The sequence below is a fragment of the Carassius carassius genome, chromosome 29, assembly GCF_963082965.1.
Source record: "Carassius carassius chromosome 29, fCarCar2.1, whole genome shotgun sequence".
NCBI classification, from domain to species: domain Eukaryota; kingdom Metazoa; phylum Chordata; class Actinopteri; order Cypriniformes; family Cyprinidae; genus Carassius; species Carassius carassius.
Window position 1 is genome coordinate 4,511,491 of NC_081783.1, and position 21,879 is coordinate 4,533,369.

Genomic DNA, 21,879 nt, shown 5'->3' on the forward strand with positions numbered 1-21,879 from the left:
TTTTTTTGTCCAATCAAATGGCTCTCTTGAATGTCCCGCCCTCTAATACCACCTGCAACTTACTAGCAAGGAGCAAACCAGGGTAAATGGCTTTGGTTTAACTAAAGTCTAAAAAAAACAAAAAAATGAATGACAAGCCCTTCGACGGGTCCTGCTCGAGCATCCTGAGTTAAGAAGAACGTCAACATGGAAAGGGGGACTGTTCGTCAAGCCATTTCACGAGGTCTTTTGAAGAACCTGATTCATGTTATTTCTAGAAATCTCTCTTTGCATACAATGCTTTTCTACTGCTGCATTTCTTTAAAAAACCTGCTCTGTGTAATAATTGTATTCATGCACTAAATGACTGAAATAGTTTAAATATTTTATGCTCAGCAAGAATGGGTTCATTTAATTAAAAATACAATAAAAACAGTAATATTGTGATTTAATATATTTTAAAATGCAATTTATTCCTGTGATGTAAAGCTGTTTTTTTAGCATCATTACTCCAGTGTCACATTATCCTTCAGAAATCAATCTAATATGCTGATTTTATGCTCAAGAAACTTTATTATTATTATTATTATTATTATTATTATTATCAATGTTGAAAACAGTGCTGCTTAATAGTTTTGTGAAAAATGTGATATTTTTTCCAGGTTACTTTGATGAATTAAAAAAGTAAAAAACAACAACAACACAAAGATCTTTAATTGATATTTAAAGCTTTTAAAACATTATACTTTCTATATATTTATTGTCATTTCTTTTGATCAATTTAATGCATCATTTCTGACCTCTTACCGACTCCAGTCATTTGAAACTATAATTTATACTTCTATGTAGCTTAAGTCTAAATGCATTTGTGCCTGAAAATATTTGAGCATAAAATGCTAGTGCCTTTTTTAAACATCAAAAGAGATGGCATTCATTTGATGTGTTGATGCAAGAATTTCATAATAAGAAAATAAAAGTAATAAAATTCTGTTTAATTAAGTGTGTAGGCAACTTCAGGCACAGTTTCTCTTTTTTCTTTTTTTAACAAGTGCAACTTGTGACAGTTCTTCTAAAGAAAGAAGGTCAAGATCACTGCCCTAAGCTTTAATGTAAAGTAAATTCAGATTAGAGTTTAGGACAGGCTCACTGTAGCCCAGACACTTTGGCAGCGGGGTTAAAGGGATTAGGCAAAGACTGTTAATGAGGACGGTTGTCCTCTGCTCCAGTTATTGTCCAGTAACAAAGCAACATGTGTTTTAGACAACGGCGGCCGAACAAGGCTACAAAGGAGCTCAGCTTGAACTATATTTATGGAGTTGAGTCACAGTTTCCAAAATTAGACCCGTATGTATTGATAAGCCACATCACACGTATTTACCTCTGCGAAAGTGTTTCTATGGGTTCTGCATGATGTGTCTGATTACGTATTGATTCGGGTGGTGGAGCAGAGTGAGTCTGCAGTCATCTACGATTACAGCATTAGCAGGTTGACAGAGCTTGTGGTGGAATACATTCTCTGCTCTATGTGAACCTCAAATCAGGACTTCACAGGCAGTCATTGACAGAGATGAAGACTTTCGTGCATGTCACGGGGAGAACTGCATATCAAATGAAGCATCAAAAATTAACAATAAATTGTGACATGCCTCCAAAACGAGAACAAAAGACGCCTGCAAGGCAGCAAAATAGCATTCTCTCCCGAGGGACTCGGTAATAGCTCAGGAGGAGATAACGTTGTTTAATTTTTAATCACAGATTGTGTTTTCTTTGTTTCGAGGATAATAAATGAGCAATTTGATATTGAAAAGAAAAGCAGGATTGGGATGTCGAAGTAGCAACGGTGATCAAGAGACGCCGAGGACCACGGGACGTGAGAATGACGGTTGCCTCTTTTGATCCGCTTGTGAACGGAAAGCAAGCATTCGTGTCAAAAAAATCAACAATTCACACAGAGAAATGGGCCCACGCGCTTTCGTAGAAGAGGTCGGACGGATTAGCCGAGCATACGGGATGGGCTGACTGATGTGGCCTGTCAGGTCTTCAAGGCTTCAGACAACATGGCTACACAGTAGCGTGGGACAGCGGCGGTGAAAAGCCCCCCTTCAGACGCCACCGACGTAATTGCTTCTGTCATGGAAAACAACTGAGATTCATCAAGGCAATGAAATATTTACACACTGGCCTCTGGTATACCCATTTAAAAGGAGATGTAGATCTCAACAGGCACAGCATTATATCTTCTGGCAGTGTGAGATATGGAACAGCTCCTACAAAGTTTCACTACCATTACATGAGTTGAGCTCCAAGATAAGGACGGCCATCTTTGGTGTCTAGATGAACAATGCAGAACGTGGGCTAGATGGTCTTAAAAAGCATATTCTTGTTTTTAGATAGATGGTTCCATTCAATTTGGAAAGTAGGCTAAGGATAAAGCCTCGCTTGGTGACGTTGAGCCCCATAAACAGATTAATAACTAATGCTTTCACAGTAGTGCTGGGCAATATCGAAAAATCGTATCTTGGTATTTTTAGGCTGAACGGTGACATACAATATATATCTTGGTATTTCTACAAAGTGGGCTAAATGTACCGTTTTCTCTGCACACTCTGACTAAATTAAACTGGCAAAGCACTTTATTTCAGGGCTGAGGACTTTTCAGGCTGTAAAGGTTTTCGCGGCTGGGTTTCAAATTGTTTTACACCCTTTTGTACTGCAGTAGATGGTGCAGCTGTAAATGGTGTAAGAGATTTGAAATATTTCCATATCGGATGCAACCTAATTATGAAAGATGAAATGCTTTTGCTGATCCGAATAATCTCCAAATAATTTAACTTATGATTACTTGGAGAATTATGATTATTTTGTATATATATATATATATATATATATATATATATATATATATATATATATATATATATATATATCCTCCAACAATGTGCAAATTGAAAGCCATGAAAACAAATATAGAGAATGCTACTGTCAGGGGGGAAAAGGTACACTTTCAAAAGGGTACATTGTTTACCCCTAAAGCTTACATATTAGTACCTTTCAAAAGGTACATTTTGCCACAGTGACAGCTTTTGTATTCCTGAGAGTGTAAAATAATGTGGAAAGCAGCGGTTAAAATGTTTATATTTTAACTGCTGCTTTCCACATTATTTAACATGCTTCTAAAGCACAAATTTTAAAAACTAAATAAATTAAAAATACTAATAAAAAAAGCGTTATAATATTAACCAATGAGAATACACACATAAAATGAAAGTTATGCTCAGAGAAAACCGCATCTCAAACAGAACAGTGTATATATCAGTGCACATATCCGTCAGATAACTTGACATGGCAAGCTGCATTTAACTATTTGTTTATAAAGCAAATTTGAAGCATATAATATAAATCATGTCTCACATGACTATTTGGATTATGCACTTTCCCTACAGCAACTCGCTCAATGTTCTCGCAAATTTTCAGTTGGACTCACAACGTCACACTACTGTATAAACTATACTGTTCTACCCTATATCATTTTTTTTATATATTGATGTACCTTACAAAGTCGATACAGCATCCAGCCCTATTTCATACAAAATATTGTCAGCAGAGAAGAATTTATATCTCATGCCCAACAAAAGCATTTCTTAAGCAGTTATTTGGAAACATTAACAAACCGTTCTGTTGGCCAGAATCTGTCCATGCTGATTTATCCGAACAAGGGAAAAATATATCCTATTACTTTGACAAACACAATAGAGGCCTGGGTTTGCATTGCCAAAGGCAGACTGCACATGTCCATAAATACAGGGCATCGACAGGCTGTCGGAAAAGTCTCCCAGACACCTCTACTCTTGTCACGGACTGAATTGGTTCATCAGAAGGCATTGAGACTCAGACTCAGATCTCAGCTTGTGAATTTATTGCCCTTGAATCACGCGGTTGTTCGAGAAGACAAACACTGCCGTGCGCCAATCCATCTTGAGGCTGAAAATAATAATCAACAAATTAATTAGCTCATTAGGTTAAAACCATGAATGGAACTGTGCTTTCACTACAGGGAGCCCTTTTTAGCGAGAGATGCATGTGCTGGGAGTTAATGTGAGCTTTGCCCTTGCACTCGGTGACCAAAATGTACTATTCAGATTTAATTGAGAGTGTAATGCGCACGGAAATTGACAAAAGATTGAAACCAGAGACAGAGTACGTTTGAGGGGAATGTGCTGTTATATTTCAGATACTGAAGTCATGTTCAGTGTTAAGTAAATCACTGACACAAAATCATGTGCACAACATGATGTTGAACTATGATGATGATCATGTTGTGCTGCTAAATCACAATAAATAACAAAAAACAAAAATTCTGCAATATGTTATATCAGAGGCTCAGGTTTTCACACCGAGAAGTGTTCTCATAATATTATGTTATATATAAATATATATAAATGTTTTTGCACTTAAATTAATATAGAATTTTAATTTTCGGTTACATTTTTTACTTATCAGCTAAATTGTTATTGTCTTCAACTAGGACTCACTGGACCTATTACCACAGCTTGACTGCATGGTTGCAAGTTAACAATTCTAATTTTTTGATTTAATTAAACCTTTTAAGTTGCAAGCATTATTTTGATGTGTTCTGTTGATATAATAATGTTGATCATTATATCAGCTTAATAGACTCAAATTTCTGTATTAATTAATTTAAAAAGGGTACTGTACGTAATGAAAACTTAATGAAGTTGTTTGAAAATTGGGCATTGGGTTGTTAGTTCACAGCATGCTTTGAAGAGGACTAGATAAAGAGAATCTGTGTTGAAATTAGGTGTTGTTATGTAGTGAAGGGAAATATATTTGACATTTAAAAGAGTTTTTGTGGTTACCACTGTGCTGAAGAGAAGTGCTTGTTGTGTTGGTAGGTGGGTGGATACATGAAGGCATTGTTTGGTAAATTTCATCCTTAATATCTTTAATTTAGCATTAATTACATTGCAATTGCATGCAGAACAAGTAACAGTGCTACCCGTTGATTCTAAATTAAACTTTTTTTTTAAACAACAAAAATTGATTCATGCTACAAATTATTCTAAACTCAATACAGTTGATTTTTTGAACATAATTATTAGTTGTCATAACTCAAAAAGATTTATGCAAACCAATGCTTGCTTTATTTATTCATTCATTGATTCCGTTGTAGTCAGTAGAATTGACTAGAATGAATGTGACACGTTGAAATATGGACTACATTTAAAGCATATTTTCACCAAAAGAATACACATGAAAACAAATGTTTCCATGTTGCCATGTTGTATTTTGGCAGCAATGCAGAAGAGAGACACGATAGAATGAAATCGAAATTATGTCTAGTCTGATTTACAAAAATAGGAATGTTCTTGAAGATACAGAGAAATGTAGAAAACTTCAAACGAATCAGTATTCTCAGCTGATCTACCAGCACAGATCTAAAGGTATACATTGTACGATGTTGTATTTAAATCTATGGCAAAAGGACAGGTCAACGACCCTGGCCTCGCTGCAGTGGATCTCCAGGCCAGTGTTTTCACAGGGCTTCCTCATGTATTCCTGAGAGCAAAATGTAAAGATAAGTGCATTTGTTGGCACAGCACTTCAAAGAGCCGGAGTGTGTCTCAGTGAGCAATGGCAGAGAGGCATGAACCAGGCCTTTGATCATCCCCATCTTTCTGATCATTAAAATATTGAATTAATAATTGATTAAAAACACCAGGGCTTATTGTGTTGCGTCTCAGAATCCCAATTTATTTAATAAGTCGCTATTTCCTTTAAAACTATATGAGCAAAACGGTGTTATTTTGGGACCATTTAGATATTATTATATTTTATTATTACTATTTTTTTTATAAATTTATATTTTAATTAATTAATTAATTAATTATTTTAATTCAGTTTATTTTTACATTTGCTTTATTTTTGGTTAAATCATAGGAATGTTTTGTGTAATTTCTTAATAGATTTTTTTTTTTTTAAAAATCACTTGTATACATTTCTATTAAAGTTTTTGTTATTTTAGAACAATTTTAAACTAAATCAAATGTCTTGATTTCATTTTTTTATGTATCAATATAGTTTGACTTAAGTTTTAGTTATAGTTATTGTAGAACATCAACTACAGAAGTTAAAACTAAATGAATGAGAAATGTTGCCATGTCGATTAGCCAAAGAAAATAAGTGTATATTTTATATCAGTTAACATTTTGTTTATTTCCAGTTACAATACACCTCAAATTTATGGTTTTAGTTTTAACTTCATTAACCCTGAAATGTGTCTATAACTGCAGCATAAAAAAAACACATTGTCTGTTGAGATGAACTCATTATGCCATTTAGCTGGAAATCATGCAATTTGTGAGTTCATTTGCAGCGCCTTTAAATTAAGGTTCTGCAGTCAAAGAGGTCACTGAAAATATCAGACCAAGTAAAACATCAGTATTTTGTAATTCCATTGCCTAAATTTTCTCCATTCTACTCCTTACCACAAGCCCTAATATACTCACAGCCAAGGATCCTGCACAATAGTCAAATTAATGCTCATTCATATAAACTCACCATCCTTTTGGCTCCTCATTCCTTCATTTAGTATTCTGGCAGTACATGAATAAACATTGCAAGTGTGCTCGTTTAGCAAGCCATATGTTTGAGGTGTTTTAAGTACTTGAGCCTTGCGGCGCAGTGCTGTTGTTTAAGATGTCCTTGCTGGGGTCACAGCCCTCTTGTGATGTCTGTGATGAAAAGGAAACATTCACTTTGGGCTCTCAATCCTCAGTGGACTACTTGTTTAGTGTTGTCCTTCAATCGCTCTCTATCCCAAACCCGTCTCAGTGGATCTGGCGTGTTGAGGTGCTATTATGGGCTAATTTCAGACCCACCACCAGGCTGGAACTGCAATGTTGATAGCTGGACTAAGCTCACACCCCAGGGAGGTCAAATCCCAGCACCGCTTTAAAGCTTATGTCTTCATAAAGCCAAATGCTTTGGCAAAAAAAGAAAAGGAAATTCACAGGCTTGTCAAAGTAGCCTGGAATGTAGGATGAAACCTACGATGAGCATAACCTTCTTCAACAGTCACCCTGCTATGCCTGGCCTTGAAGAATGATGCTCCATGGTGTTCACCCCTTCCATAAGGCTAAAATATATTGCTTGTTTGCAGCCAAGCTCATGCCTCAGCTAAGACAAAGAACTCTTCGTTTTGCCCTTAGGACTGAACAAACGCAGATGGAGGGCTGTTATCATGGGGACAGAAATATTTCCATATCGATCCTATCTGGGAAAATAAAAAAGGATGGCCTGGAAAAATGTGGCAACATTATCATAAATAAACCCATAAATATTCTAAAATCCTACAATGCAGTATTGATGTTATTAGGGTACAATGAGACTTCTTTATGGTTTTTCTTTCTTACACTAAATAGCAACAGTACCTTCCTTAACACTATTTGTAATTCAATAAACATTAAATAATAAACAAAAACCATCACATTTAGTTTTAGTCCCAATTTATTATACTGTTCTAAGACCAGTTTTCAGTAGTCAAGTCAAATCAAGTCACCTTTATTTATATAGCGCTTGTCAAAGAAACTGTAAAGAAACTGTACATTAAATAGGAAAAAAGTGTGACAATAATTAAAAATAATGTGTAAATAATGATAAGGCATTATCATGTTCATCACTAGATTCAGTGACGTCATCATTCAGCTCAGTTCAGTTTAAATAGTATCTTAAATAGTATAGCTATCAAGTCGACGATATCGCTAAGCAAGCCAGTGGTGACAGCGGCAAGGAACCAAAACTAGATACCAAAAAGCCTTAATGTTTGTTATTCTCATCTCTGTCTCAATTAAGTCTTTTAATGTTTGTTATTCTCATCTCTGTCTCAATGAAGTCTTTTACTGTCTTCCATCTAAACAGCGATGGAGTCTGAGGAACAGTGTTCTCTTGCTTTATCCAATGCTTCAAATAGCTGCTCTCATGACTTGGGGCTCCTTGGCAGGAAGTGCCATGTAATGTGCTAAAACAGTGACAGGACGGTCAAGCACAAGCTGTCGTAGTACCTCAGCCGTGCAGAACTGTCTGGCAGGCCTTGGACCTCCACCTCAGCTGTTAAGTGGAGGTGAAAGAATCACGTGACCTGCCATCAGACAGTTGCCCAGGGAGCCTTGTTTATGTGCCTGTATTCGGGTGAAATACAGCACAGCTTTCAATGTGTAATATCTCACTGCACCTTGTTCCACTGAGGCATGTGCACAACCGCCCACTCGTATAGTTGAAGCATATGCCCACCTCCAAACATAGCAACATTATAAACAGTAATTGGGCATATGTGGACTAATGGGGGAAACTGCTTGACACTCGGTATCACATGACGATTTCTCCCTCAGATGCAGTTATGTAGAAACCATCAGAAGAGGAAAGTTCAAGGCATTTCATCCCAGCAACCTCATCACCACTTCTATTTGAATAAAGTTCCCTGTTACCTGTCAAATGGGTGTTCAACATGCTAAAAAAAAATCACATGATTGATCAACCTAAATGCTGTAGATATAAACATCCAATATCAATAACTAAAAAATTTTAAATTCTAAAACAAAGATACAAATTTAATTTGCGAGTGAAAATCAATACATTTTGCTGTCTGTCTGTCTAGACAGACAGACAGACAGACAGACAGATAGACAGACAGACAGACAGACAGACAGATAGATAGATAGATAGATAGATAGATAGATAGATAGATAGATAGATAGATAGATAGATAGATATTATATATTATATATCTTCACTTAAATAGTGCAACTTTCAAAAACATCCTGTAATATACCCTGAGAAACATTCACTGAAGTAAAAATTGTGACAGCTTGCTCCAGCCACCCGTTTATCATTTCGCATTGTGTTTAAGGATGTTTCCCTCACACTTTTAAAGGTCAGCTCTGCCCAGTTTTGCTAAGTGTGTTTTGGCACATTGCCACTGCAGATTTCGCTCCCACTATGGGAAAATTGTGCGCAAGATGTGGAATTATCAATTCTGCGCTGCTCATTAATGTCTGAGACAGCAGGAGTTTAAAGTGGAAGTATTCATGTGATTAATTCTTCTTCTTGCTTCAGGAATGCGCGGAGAGCTGCACATATTTACAGCTAGCATCTGTTCCTTCAATACTACGAAAAACAAAAATATTAGTTAATATATTGGAATATCAACAAACATGCCCTTTGGCCGTTTCGTTTTGCTCTTCTGCATTTTAAAACCCAAGGCACGGCGCATCCATCAAGGCTGATTAGCTTATAACATGCTAGCGTAGCTCAACACGTCGCCACATGATCACAGTTCGATACGTTGCCACCTTCAAGTGACACCTCTATCTGTGTTCCAACAGATTCTCATTTAGCACATGCAGGCTTGTAGCCTTTTCATCAACTTATTACTATTAAGTGCTCCTTATTTCCCTGAACAATTCCTTCCCAACTCACACTTAAAGACCTGTATTGATCCTCACGGTACACGCCATCCCCTCCTGATTTCATTAGGCCCGGTGCTGTTAATTACTCCACACTCTAACCTTTCAGTGTTTCATTTGGACCGACAAATTGGGTGAATTAAAAAGGAGCTAAAAAACAGCGCAAAGCCTGACAGTGTGGATCCCCGAACTGGTATGTCAAATTCCCAAGCGGCGTAATAATTAAAAAAGTTCATCAATGTTCCCTTTGCTCATCACATTATGCAGAGGCTGGGCTCACTGGTAATAGTTCTGGAGGATTCATTTAGGAAATTAGACCAGTTTGATCTGGTTCTTCATCAAGAGAGCAGTCTAAGTCCCCCCCAGAGGTTTCGTGTGGGTAAACTGCCACCTTTATTTTAGTGAAATAAATGGAAAGCATGCGAGGCAACATGCTCTTGATGTTGTACTTGCAATTTCGCTCGCCTCTCTATTGACAAGCGCTGATTTGGTGCCAGTGCAGTCATTTTGTGCCATTATACGACTCTATGATAATAACTTCATCATAATTGCCTTCTGATGCTTGGGAGTGTTGAATTCTCATTTTCAGAGGGGGATGAATTGATTTCCTGCTTGATTTAATTATGCATTAAAATTCAATCATTTACTTTCAAGCGAATTCAAAGCAAATTTTCTGAAGCACTCCCTAGAATGCAGGTGGAGTTGAAGGACATCTTCAATTACATTGTTGGAGTTAACTTAATAATCAGATCTCATTGATTACATTAGTCTGAAGGTTCAAGATGAAACAGGATCTAGTTATTGACGAAACAACTTCAATTTTTGACGCAATGCATTAGTTATACATTAAGTGAAGACATCATCAAACAAAAAATGCCAGGAAGAGATTTGGCAGCTTAGGGCAAGGTAATGTTTTCACACTCCTTAGAAAAACCATTTGGAGTCCACATTTAACTGCCCATCAGTCTGCAACTCTGCCCTCCACCCTCCACGCTTCCTGAAATCCCTCATCAGGCCGAAGGTCAAAATTCGGTCTACATGTGGTCTCACCATGCACCTGGCTTCTGTCATTGCAGCTCAATGTAAAAAGAGAGAGTCGGAAGGTCGTTCGAGCGTTAAGCTTTGAATGGCGGATGATGGGAAAAGTAAGGACCTAATATCTGCATCAACCTTCACTGTTAGCTTCCTCAGCATGACATTTAAATTGTTAATGGTTTGGATTGTTCACTTATTGAATAACTTGACACTTCCATTCATTCAGAGTGGCACTGGCTTTGTCCGCGCCTGATAATGTGAAAAGCCCACTGTATTAGGGCTCGTGCTGGAACAAGAGGAGGATCACTTATCACTGTCACTTAGGCCTCGCCTGGCAAACAAGACACCTGATGGTGACACTGATTAATGATGCCGGATAAGTTTGTGAACACAGCGGGAACCCCACACAGGTTTCATCTGAATCATATTTAAGCATATGGACACCATATGGATCCAAGTGTTTCCATAAATATGATGACCAACCGCTGTGAACCTGCAGGTATCATATTTGGGGCTGTCTTTCCTTTGCTGTGCAAATATAGATGGCAATTCTTATTAAAAAAAGAGGGATTAACGAACAAAATCAGGACATTTTACATGAATGAATGTTGAAGGCGTCACACTATCTCATATTTAATCTTATATATATATATATATATTTACGTGTAATAAGTCTCACCAGACTAGGTATTTCGCTGCACTACTGCAGATGTATATAGATATCCATAAAATCCATTTTGTAAAATCCAGTCTGTTTATACTCCATGGCTAAAAGTGTGTAATTAAAAAATCTTTATGAATCCATAAATGCGTAAGTTTAATTGCTGCATACTCAAGAGCCATGACTCCTGCTTATGTTAGATATGAGCCTCTCAAGTGTTTATTTACACTTTTGATACACTTAAAGGAATTGACTCGGCTTTGCCTTTTCTAACATTAATAGCAATGGTTATTGATTGTCAAGATTGATTTTAAACTGAGGGAAATAGATGCATACCCATGGTGGACTTAAGTAGTTTATACCGACAGAGAAAGACTGAAGGGGAGATCCTAATAAGCCCAGACTAATTAACTCAATAACAGTTATCCATGTGCCGCATTTCAAGTATTCATGGACCTTCCGAGTCTCAGAACAGGTCTTTTCTTATAATTTGAGCTCTTTTCTACAGAAACATAATTGCAGTTGTCAAGAAAAGCCTGTCTAGAGGCTTTTCAATACTACAAATGAGGGGCAGCCTATCTGAGAATTTTGTGCTTTGATTGCACACAGTCTTTATGAAAAACTGTCTGTGAATAGCAGGAAGATGAAACTGCAACTCATAAAGCTGAAAACAGAAAGACAAGGTCATGTGTTTTATCTTCACTTGAAAATGAAATAAAAGTAAAGTAATAAACAGCAGAAATAAATAAATAAAGTAAAAAGCTTTATAGTCCGAGAAGGACAGCAAAGGATAAGAACCAAAGAGAATAAAAAACATGTAAAACAGATTCTGGGCAGGTGACTTGACTTGTAAACTACACTTTTCTTACTGTTCCTTTTTTTTTGGTTTATGATTCACCAAAAAGGTGAGGTACAAACCTACAGGGATCTAGGCGTACAAAATATTAAAGTAGAAATTCTGCCATAAAAATGGTGTTTGCAGTCAAATCACTTCATAAAAAGATTCCCACGCTGGCCTTTCAATATGGATTTTCTACTCTAGGAACACTAAGCACAAGGCAGAGGTATTACAGACACTATCTAATATTTTGAAAATGTTCTGGGATTGATGTGCTTGTATTTTGCTGGCCTGGCACTTGCTTCGACTGTGTGATGTAGCCTCGACTTTGGAGGATATTCCTTTATATCCTGTGAGCTAAGAGGTATCAACATTTTACAGAAGGCAGAGTGTGTCCACTAAAAAAAAAATCAGCAACACATGACTCACTGGAATCCTAAAAGAGGAGCAAAACAGCCTGGGGAAGGTGCACAAAGTTTAGTTGAAGAGAAACAAACAGCCAAGTGGATGAACAATCAATCTGTGTTTCAATCAATATGAAACCTTAAACACACATTAAAGGCAGGGTAGGTGATTTGGTTCAAAAACATTTTTGTTATGCTGGTTGAAATTCTCTTCATATCCCGATAGCAATCACTAAGTTGAGTGGTCTACTGTAATATATATTCTATATGTATTTATATAATCTGTGTATTATTATTATTTTCTTTACTCTTTACTTCTGTTTAATGGAAAAGAGCAGCTTTGACATTCTGTTAAACATCTTTTGCATTCCATGCAAATAATACCGGCTGGAATGAGGGTGATGAAATAATGAATTTTCCTTAACACCAACGACAGACAGCTTTCCAGGCATGACAAAAACTGTTTATATTTATGACTAACTAGATATTAATAATGCATGAGAACAAACACGATACAAAATGTAACCGCCAATAACAGTACACGTCTGCACATGAAAAATGCCCTATTAAAACAGGCCCGTGACTGAAAATATAGTCTATGTCATCAGCCAGTGTAACAAGGGAGCAAACCTAACATTATTTCTATTCCAGACCTCTCACTGTTTTCTGGCTATAGCTATCAAACGCAGCATATGTTGTCACAGTGAACAGTGCTAGAAATCTCCAGCGCTTGATTCAGTCTGAAATCGTCCAGAGCTTGTTTATATTGAGTGTCAAGCCGACTGCTTCAAGACCTGTAAACCCCATATGGACCTTTAGAGAAGAGCCTACAAGTAAATGTCTTATTATCAAGCTCTCTGCTGTATGGGAGATGCTAACAATCAGATGTCAGTGCAAAAGCAGCTCTGGATTGGAGGAGCACAGTCTAATGAGGTCATCTGGTAGATATAATGTTTTACCTTTTTTTTTTTCTTTTTACTACTCTTTGAACAACAAGTCTTAATTCTCCTTCCCAGAATATACAAGCAAATTTAATATTCCGCAATGCAATCATAGTACTTACATCCGTTTAATGATTATCATAGCATCGCATTTCCCTGCAGCCCTTTCCCAACAAAGACTCCCATCTGTGGACCAGACCGAGGGTCTCAGGAAATCATAAATTTTACGTTTTACACCAAACTCACTCATCGCTGCAGAAAAAAATAAAATAAATCACCTTTAAATATTCCCTTGTCTATTCCCCCTGGTGCCTCTCGGAATGGGGCTGGGAACGTATTTAAGAATAGTATACAAATTATTGCCAGACTTGACAGTGAGAGTCCTATGAATAATAGCATGAAGAGGAGAGGGAGGGAAAGGTTGCGTGAAGGTGAGAGGCAATAATTTGCTTTTAAGCTTATGGGAGATTCTTCCATTCTCCCCGCGCTTAGCCACCCACTGTAAAGATACAGCACTACTCCTAGTGCCTGTGACACAGGCTCATTAGCATCTCACCCTACATCAGGAAAATGACTGCCTTCCATGGGTGGATCATTATACCGCGTTATAGGGAATACCTTATAACCATAAATGTGGGGAAAGCATGTGCAATAAAAGCTCCAGATGGCTTTTTTTGTTCCCGAATATGAAGATTGGCTTCCTTGTCAAAACAGGACATGATGAAATGTAGAGCCGCACAAATCACAAACCCAAATGATTGATTAATTGCATGACACTTGGCAGCATGAGTGCGATAACATTGTCTGAAGACCTCTCATTTGCAGATTAAATACAGAGAAAGAGACATTTTAGAGCCCAGAAATGAATCACGTGGTCATGCCACGCTGTTTTTTATTCTTACTGAAATATTTAGCACTCAAGTCGAATGGCTTTGATCAGTATGGAAGATCAGATAAGAATCATAAGACTGAAACCACTCTAGCATTATCTTGATGTACTACACTTCAATTGAGTTTTGATTTAACTCCGAACGCTCATTCTGTGCACTTCTTTTAATTTAACTAGACCTTGTTTGTGGCTGGAAACTCATTTATATAGTGGCTCCTATGGAGGTACATCAAGTGTTCGTTACATCAAAAGCCCTTTAAAGAGTACAAAAAGTAGACGGTTCCTACTAATCTCAACTTACATTACAACACGGATTCATAATGAGGTGGATAAGCAGTGGTGTCAAAAGTACAGAGTAATTGAGTTGTATTACTGCGAATGCACCAAACATTTACTCAAATGTGTCCAGAACACTAAAGTAAAAATGTTTTTTTTTTTATATATAAATCATTTTCACAGCTGTTTTAAAATTAATAAATTTCATGCAATCAACTTGAATTTTTAGCTCAGGAAATGCAATATCAGTACATAAAATGTGTGCATAGTCATATAGTCATATATGTGCATAGTCAAATATGTATCATATTTGCAATTTTTTATTTATTGAAATTAAGTCATTTAAACAAAAAGTCATTGTATATTTATCTTCCAGTTACATGTTTATATTGTTGTTGAAAGAGGGAAACTATAGAATAAATTAAATATCCACAAGTATATATAAAGTATATACTGTTCATAGGCCTATCCAATAGTACAAATACTTATAAAACTATAAGTAGGACTTCAGACTGAAACAAGTGGACATTTTTTTTAGATATTGTTCTATAAATTTGAATTGAGTAATTATATTTATTCTATAAATGTGAAAGGAGTAATTATGTAAAATAATTGTATTAAAAGTAAACTTTCTGTCTTGAATAATTATTCACGTACTTCACACCACTGTGTGTGTAAGAACTGAGTATAGTGCGACTTACATATATATATAATTAATAATTAAACAACATTACTTATTTGAAGGCTTCCAAGTAACCCATTTTACAAAATAAGAATCCTTCAAATCTCGCCCGCTCTAAATTAGACTCGCTTCAGTAGGAAATAGTAGTAGGTGAAGTTTGAAGTTTTCTCCAGGAGTTCCTTCGAGAGCCATAAGAAGAAAGAAACATGAGAGCATTATTAAAAAGAGCAATATATGAACTAAATGACCCCTCAGTGCCAAGCTGCTTCTCCATACAGCACAATCAGCAGATTACCTCCACCTGAAGAACTCGGGATTCTTTCACTTCCGATCACAAATTACACAATAATGGCAGAAAACCAGGTTACGTTTGATGCTCCTGTGTCACGCCGAATGTGGTTGTTGTATCGTGTAACGTTAAATGCAATAACCACGGAACAGCAAAAAGCAAATCATTTGAATCCTAATGGCTGCCATTCTGTTATATAATATCGAGCTTTCTCTGGGCAGAGCTTTCAAAAAATTAAGAGGTTAAGCTATGTAGTCAAGAGGCTAATGCATGGAAAAAGCCTGTGGACCCTAGCTGAGCTTAACCAGTGCACACAATGACACCCCATTAAAGGGATGGAGGAAACCAGGAATGCCTGAATCTGAACGCTGAGCAGATTTCCAGGTGGACGGGAGTCAAGAGCCTCAGACTCCTGGGTAACTGCACTCTGCCACCTCCGCTGATTTGACAAATGATTCTATATCAAAGGGCTGTGCACACATTTGACTTAATTGATTGGACAGCATGTGGCGAAATCCCTGATTGGTTTAACTAGGAAAGCAGGAAACCTGCCACAGTTTCAGAAAAAGCCACGCACAAGAGGGGGAAAAAAATTAGTTCCTGCCTTCTTTTAAGTATGACTGATTAATATTGAAATGTGTATGAAAAATGGGACAAATTAATCTTGTTCTAATGCCATAAATCATCCGATCCGAGTGGGTTTACGGCTGTAATTCCAGAGGTTAGTATTCCTTTCATCTCTTCATTAGTCAGGTCAACCACAGCCAGAGGACCTTGTGAGGGGCAAGTCTATAAATGCGGTACCCTGTGCACAGACCCTGCTTTAATATGCCTGTAAAAAACCAACATGTCTGCCAATTAAAGAGACACCACATTAACACTGATTTTGTAATTACAGCCAAGTGCAGGAGCAAACTAAAGCGAATGGAGGACCACGATTACTTCTCTGCAAAAGAAATTGCTACAGATATGCTGCCAGAGCTAATGTGGAAAAAACATACAGATCACCAGATGATTAAGAATGGGAATTTAACAGTTACAGTGTTGATTGATTTATTGATTGATTTAATTTACTTTTGGGTATTTTTAAAATAATTAAATATTTAAGGAAAAATATGTGTAATTTAATCGTCAAATGCCTAGAAATTTCAATAATAAATATAATTAAACTATTATTGCAAAAGCTGTATTTACAGTTGACTTTCTCAGTGTTTTTAGAGGAGGCATGAATGAAATGCAATAATTAGCCCTAATTATATACAAACAAACACAAACTGTTCAAAAGTTCTATAAGACAGTTTTTTCCTCTGTGATTTAGAAGCTGAATTTTCATTCTTAATCATTCTAATATGCTGATTTGCTGCGCAAGAAACATTTCTTAATTCTATTTCAAAAAACAATACCTAATACTTAATATTTCAGAGGAAATTGCGATACTTTTGATGAATGGAAAGAACAGAAGAACAGCATTTATTTGAAATAATAAGTAATGCTTATGTTTTGTAGCATAAATGTCTTTACTGGAGCATTTCATAAATTTAGAGCATCTTTGCTAAATACAAATATTAACTTCCTTAAAAAAATTACTGATGTCAAACTTTTGAAAGATAGAGTGTTCAGCGATTTGTTCACCAATCAGACAACACTGGTTGCACTGTACATTTTTTATTCACTAAAATCAAAACAAAATCATGTTCGAGAACTGTTAACAGAGTCAAAAGTCATATAGTTCTGGTATTTTCTATCCACGTGGATAATCTAAATAAGAACCTGTTTGCGGTTCCTGACACTACTGATGAATCAAAACAGCTATACATATCCTCAACACAGATGCACGCACACGTAACCTGCTGCATGGCAGACTCGACAGTGGGGCAGCCGGTGTACCTTTTCTCTGTTTGACATGAACATGCTGTGCTTGCTAGTGACAGGCTCAGCATAGCCCTGCACCCAGAGGTCACAACTGACCTTTCCAATTGTGAGTTTTTCCAGCTTTACTACATGTTTGTCTAAAGATGTCCACCAAAGCATCCTCAGGCGCCACGCTGAGACGGTGGTATGGGTTTGGGCATTTTGCTGCTTGTCTTCCAGCATCACGCCTACTCCCTCCTGAATGGCACATGTACACGAGCGGAGCCCCCAACGCAGAGCATGCCGTCTTGAGTTTTGCATGCTATGCGGCTTAATAAATTCCATTTATTATCTAGAATGAATCATTTTTAAGATGTGCTTATTCACCACCGGTTCTCCCAAGTTCAAAATACTATTCGGAGTAGGATGTGGAGGAGTGTGCCGCCACGAGGGCCAATATCAGAGCGGCGGGGGAACGTGACGTCACGGAGAGAGATGAAATATCATGGTGTGTGGTGGGGGGGGGGGGGGTGCTATGGCGCGGTGGCTTGTGCCAGGGTTTCGCATGCATCGCACTCAGGGAGGGAAGGGTCAAATTCTGCACTCCATCTGCCATCTGTTTTGCCGGCTCGACGGGAAGGTTGCCTGCTAGGGTTAACTCGAAGCCTTGATGAATGGCGTTTAAATACCTGCAGAATATGAGCCTGGTCGTCCGTCGGATCGGCAGAACAGACGTGCCTGCTGTAATGTCAGACAATTGATCACTTTCTCTCAAGTCGGGGCCACTTGATCAACGTTAAGTGCGGAGATGTGTCATTCTTCACGTTCGGATAGGAGGTTTGAAATTGGGACTCTCTCCACTTTCACTACTGACCTATTGTGAATCACAGCGGCTGAAATGAATTACTGCTGAGAGGACAAACGCATAATGTAAGATATTATTAGGGAATTTAACAATGCTCAGGCCTCAGGGACTCTCACAATGAAATGTATGACTTTTGGAGTACAATTGCTATGGAAACTAGAAGCCCTGGGTGACCAAGTTGCCCACCCACACGGACAGCCGTTAATCATCTTCACTCCAATCCTGGCACAGCAGAATTTGGCCAATGTGTCAAGCAGCAATTATGTATACTTAGTGTTCTCTCCACCCCCCTCGGCTTCGCTCTCTCATTCTCCCGCCATCCTTCTCTTCCCCTCTCCTTTCCATATAATCACGGAGCTTTTAAAAGCTCTCTATTCATTAGCTCCCTTTCATTCTGAATGCATACAATACCAGCAAAGAAAACAGGACTGGTCTTAGTGCCACACAGTACACCATTCCTATTATAGAAATCATATCTAACCATTTAACCATTATACTTTCATCGGTGCTGAGTGACACGCAGAATTACTCCACTGCTCCATTGCTTCCTTTGCATATTGGCTTGTGCAGATCACAGGCGCTAATGGGAAGCGACGAGACAGAGATTATGTTCTGCTGGTCGCGGGGAAACGTTAACGCCATCACAAATCGGTGGCATCCCTTCATTACCTCCATCCAGATCGGCTGTTTCGAGGAGAGCTGACAGCAACACGGGAATTGCAACTCTCTTCATATTTCAAGGACAAAACGCTGCAGCCTGGGTGTCGAGCAGGTGAGTTCGAGCGCATCAGCACTGTATAGAACGTGTTATTAGAGGTGAACTCGACAGGGGTGAAGCGTGCAGGCTTGTGTGAAGGACGGGTCAGCAATTAGAGCCCCGTTGTGTGCCGAGAGGTTCAGGACAAAGCTGATTGCCTTTTTCATACATCTCGTGACAGGTACCTGGGTGATTTGTATAAACATTTTGCCACTTTCTCTTGCAGCTTTCGAGTCGCTTTTGATGGCTGTCTGTATATTAGGGGATTGCGGATTGGACCCCTCTCTGACGGGCTGTCGGACTTTTGCTGACTTTTCTGTGAGATCTTTACTTTTGACCCGCCCAGTCAACCAGAAAAGGACATGAGCACTTTGGCACATTTGGGGTTAGTGGACTGACGGAAGTGCGAGGTTTGGCAATATAACACATTACTGCATTTCTCAGATGGGCTGCGTGAAAAAGCCCATACAAACTGATGAAAATCGAGGCAGCCAGCTTTCATGTAGGAAATCCACTTTCTTTTTGTTCATCTACACGACTGATTCTTGTCACTGTTTTGGTAAATCTCGGTCCCAAAAAGCATGAAATCACAGATAATTTGACATATTGTTGCAATACTACGATTTAATTCTGGGTCTTGTTTCCAACCTGAGATAAGACAAACAAAAAAGGAAATATCTGCCGTCATGCCTCCTTGCTGTGGTACACACACACATATACATATTAATGCTGGGCAATGATAAAATAAAATAAAAATCTCGATTAATCGCATGATTGTCTGTGAAAATGACTATACATTTTTCTAATACAAAAATTAAACATTAAACACTAAAAACTAATAATAATAATTTTAAAAGCTACAAGTGAATGTAGGCATCACAAAATTGTAATGTATTTAGAAAAATTAGTATAGAATTGTATTATCTGCCATTTATCAGTTATTGACAAAAAAAAAAGCTTAAAAATCAGCTTGTGGCTAAAAAATATGGTAATACTTTATAATAACTGCACTCTATGAATCATTAGGTAAGCATTAAGAAATAGTCAGTTCATCCTTTATGAAGCCTTGTCCCAACATTAATAGTCATTAGTAAGCATTTTATAAATATAGCTATAAATGCCTTGCTCTTGATTTAGAAGCACATCAATGACAAAGGAGATTAAAGGCTCAGTTACCTTCTTAACAAAAATAAACAAATTAAATAAATAAACAAACAAATCCAACACAGAGGGATACAGAACTCAGAAATATTTATATATATATATTTATATATATATATATATATATATATATATATATATATATATATATATATATATATATATATATATATATATATATATCTGTGTTCTGTATCCCTCTGTTTTTTGTTTAACTTTTCTGTTTGGAAGATAAATGATCCTTTAAATCTTCTTTGTAAATGCTTTACAATGTATAAATAGTTCTCACTTTAGATGAGCTCACAAAAATAGATGGCTGGCAACTACTAAATGTTTTATAACTACCTAACTTAATCATTAATTACAGCAGGAATATGTATCAGTAAACCAGTTATTACAACTGAGCAACTATTATCATGTGTCTAAATAATACAATTTATATATTTAAATTTAAATAGTTTATTAATCATTTACTTACCCTTTTAATGATCTTATGAACCACTGACAACTCTTAAATAACTGGTTTGTAAAAAAAAAAACTTAATTTAGAAATTATAAATTGATTATTAATAAAGTATGAAAATACAGTTATTAAACATTATAGTTATGGCTCAAGAACAAACAAATGTATAGCTATATTTATAAGCTGCTTACCAATGCATATTCCTTTTGGAACAATGCTTTATAAAGGATGACTTGAATATTTACTAACATTTAACTAATGATTTATAGTGTGCAGTTATTGTGGTTTCGTGGACAAGGGCATGTAAGGCAATGTGCCCATATTGCTATTTGCTTATTTGACGGGATAACTTGCATCTATGAATGTGGAAGATGCTTCTTTTTTTTTAAGGTACAAATATTGGGCATTATAATACATCCAGCGCAATGCGATGCAAGGCGCAGCGCAAGTGTGTTTGCTAGTTTCAGTCCGGCACCGTTCGCATTTTCCCGTCCAGCGCTACGTTGTTTAATTAGAAAATGCATATGCGCCCATTTTTTCGGCCATGGGCGTGCTGGTCTAAAAAAGAGGTGTGTTCAGGCGCATTGCTAGCGCAATGCTATTTTAAGGAGCTAAATACATATATATGCCTACATGTCATAATGGATAGTCATCACATGCATCAGAATTAGGCTATCTATTTGCTCGCACACGAGCAGCTCCATTTCATCTCCGAGACGCGTTCTGTTTTTACACTTGCCAAATTCCACCATGTAAATAGCAAATCCGTCATGGCACGAGCGCAACTGGCTCTTAAAGGGAATGGAAGATGAGACTCTGATTGGTTTATTGCACATTACGCCCCAAAAAACACCAATTACTCATTAAGGGACAACCGGGCTTTTGTTTGCACTAGAGAAATGTTTGTGCAAAAAAAAAATCCTACAAAAAAGCTAAGCCTGTGACGTCAACAGCAAAATACACATTTTCACATTGTTTTCCCCTATCTGTCATATTAAAAAAGACAGATTCTGGGGTTGTGATATACCAGTTTAGAAGCACTGATTCAAATAGATACAACAAACTGTAAAGCCTTTATTACACAGTGAAAATACAATGCCTCTAACAGGCAGAACCATTAGTAAGACAGTGACTTACCTTGTGGGGACACGTGGCTGGGACAACAGGGAATGTTTTATCTGGAGTCTGGCTCTGGTTCTAGAAGAAAAACAAATCACCCTGTGTTAGTTATTTTAGTTGGAATAAAACTGTTGCATTCGAGAGCAGTTTCTATAAATTGTATGTTTCGTAATAAGGGAGAACAAAG

The 21,879-nt window shown here is 37.2% G+C and overlaps 1 protein-coding gene across 4 annotated transcripts in view; it reads right to left on the bottom strand.

Moving 5' to 3' along the window:
- LOC132109445 (protocadherin-11 X-linked-like) overlaps nt 1-21,879 on the bottom strand; it is a 183,045-nt gene that overhangs the window by 79,151 nt on the left and 82,015 nt on the right. For all 4 annotated transcript variants that reach the window (XM_059515514.1, XM_059515513.1, XM_059515516.1 and 1 more), the window contains one exon: nt 21,711-21,770. In XM_059515514.1, the coding sequence (XP_059371497.1) occupies nt 21,711-21,770 (60 nt within the window). The remainder of the gene's footprint in view (nt 1-21,710; nt 21,771-21,879) is intronic.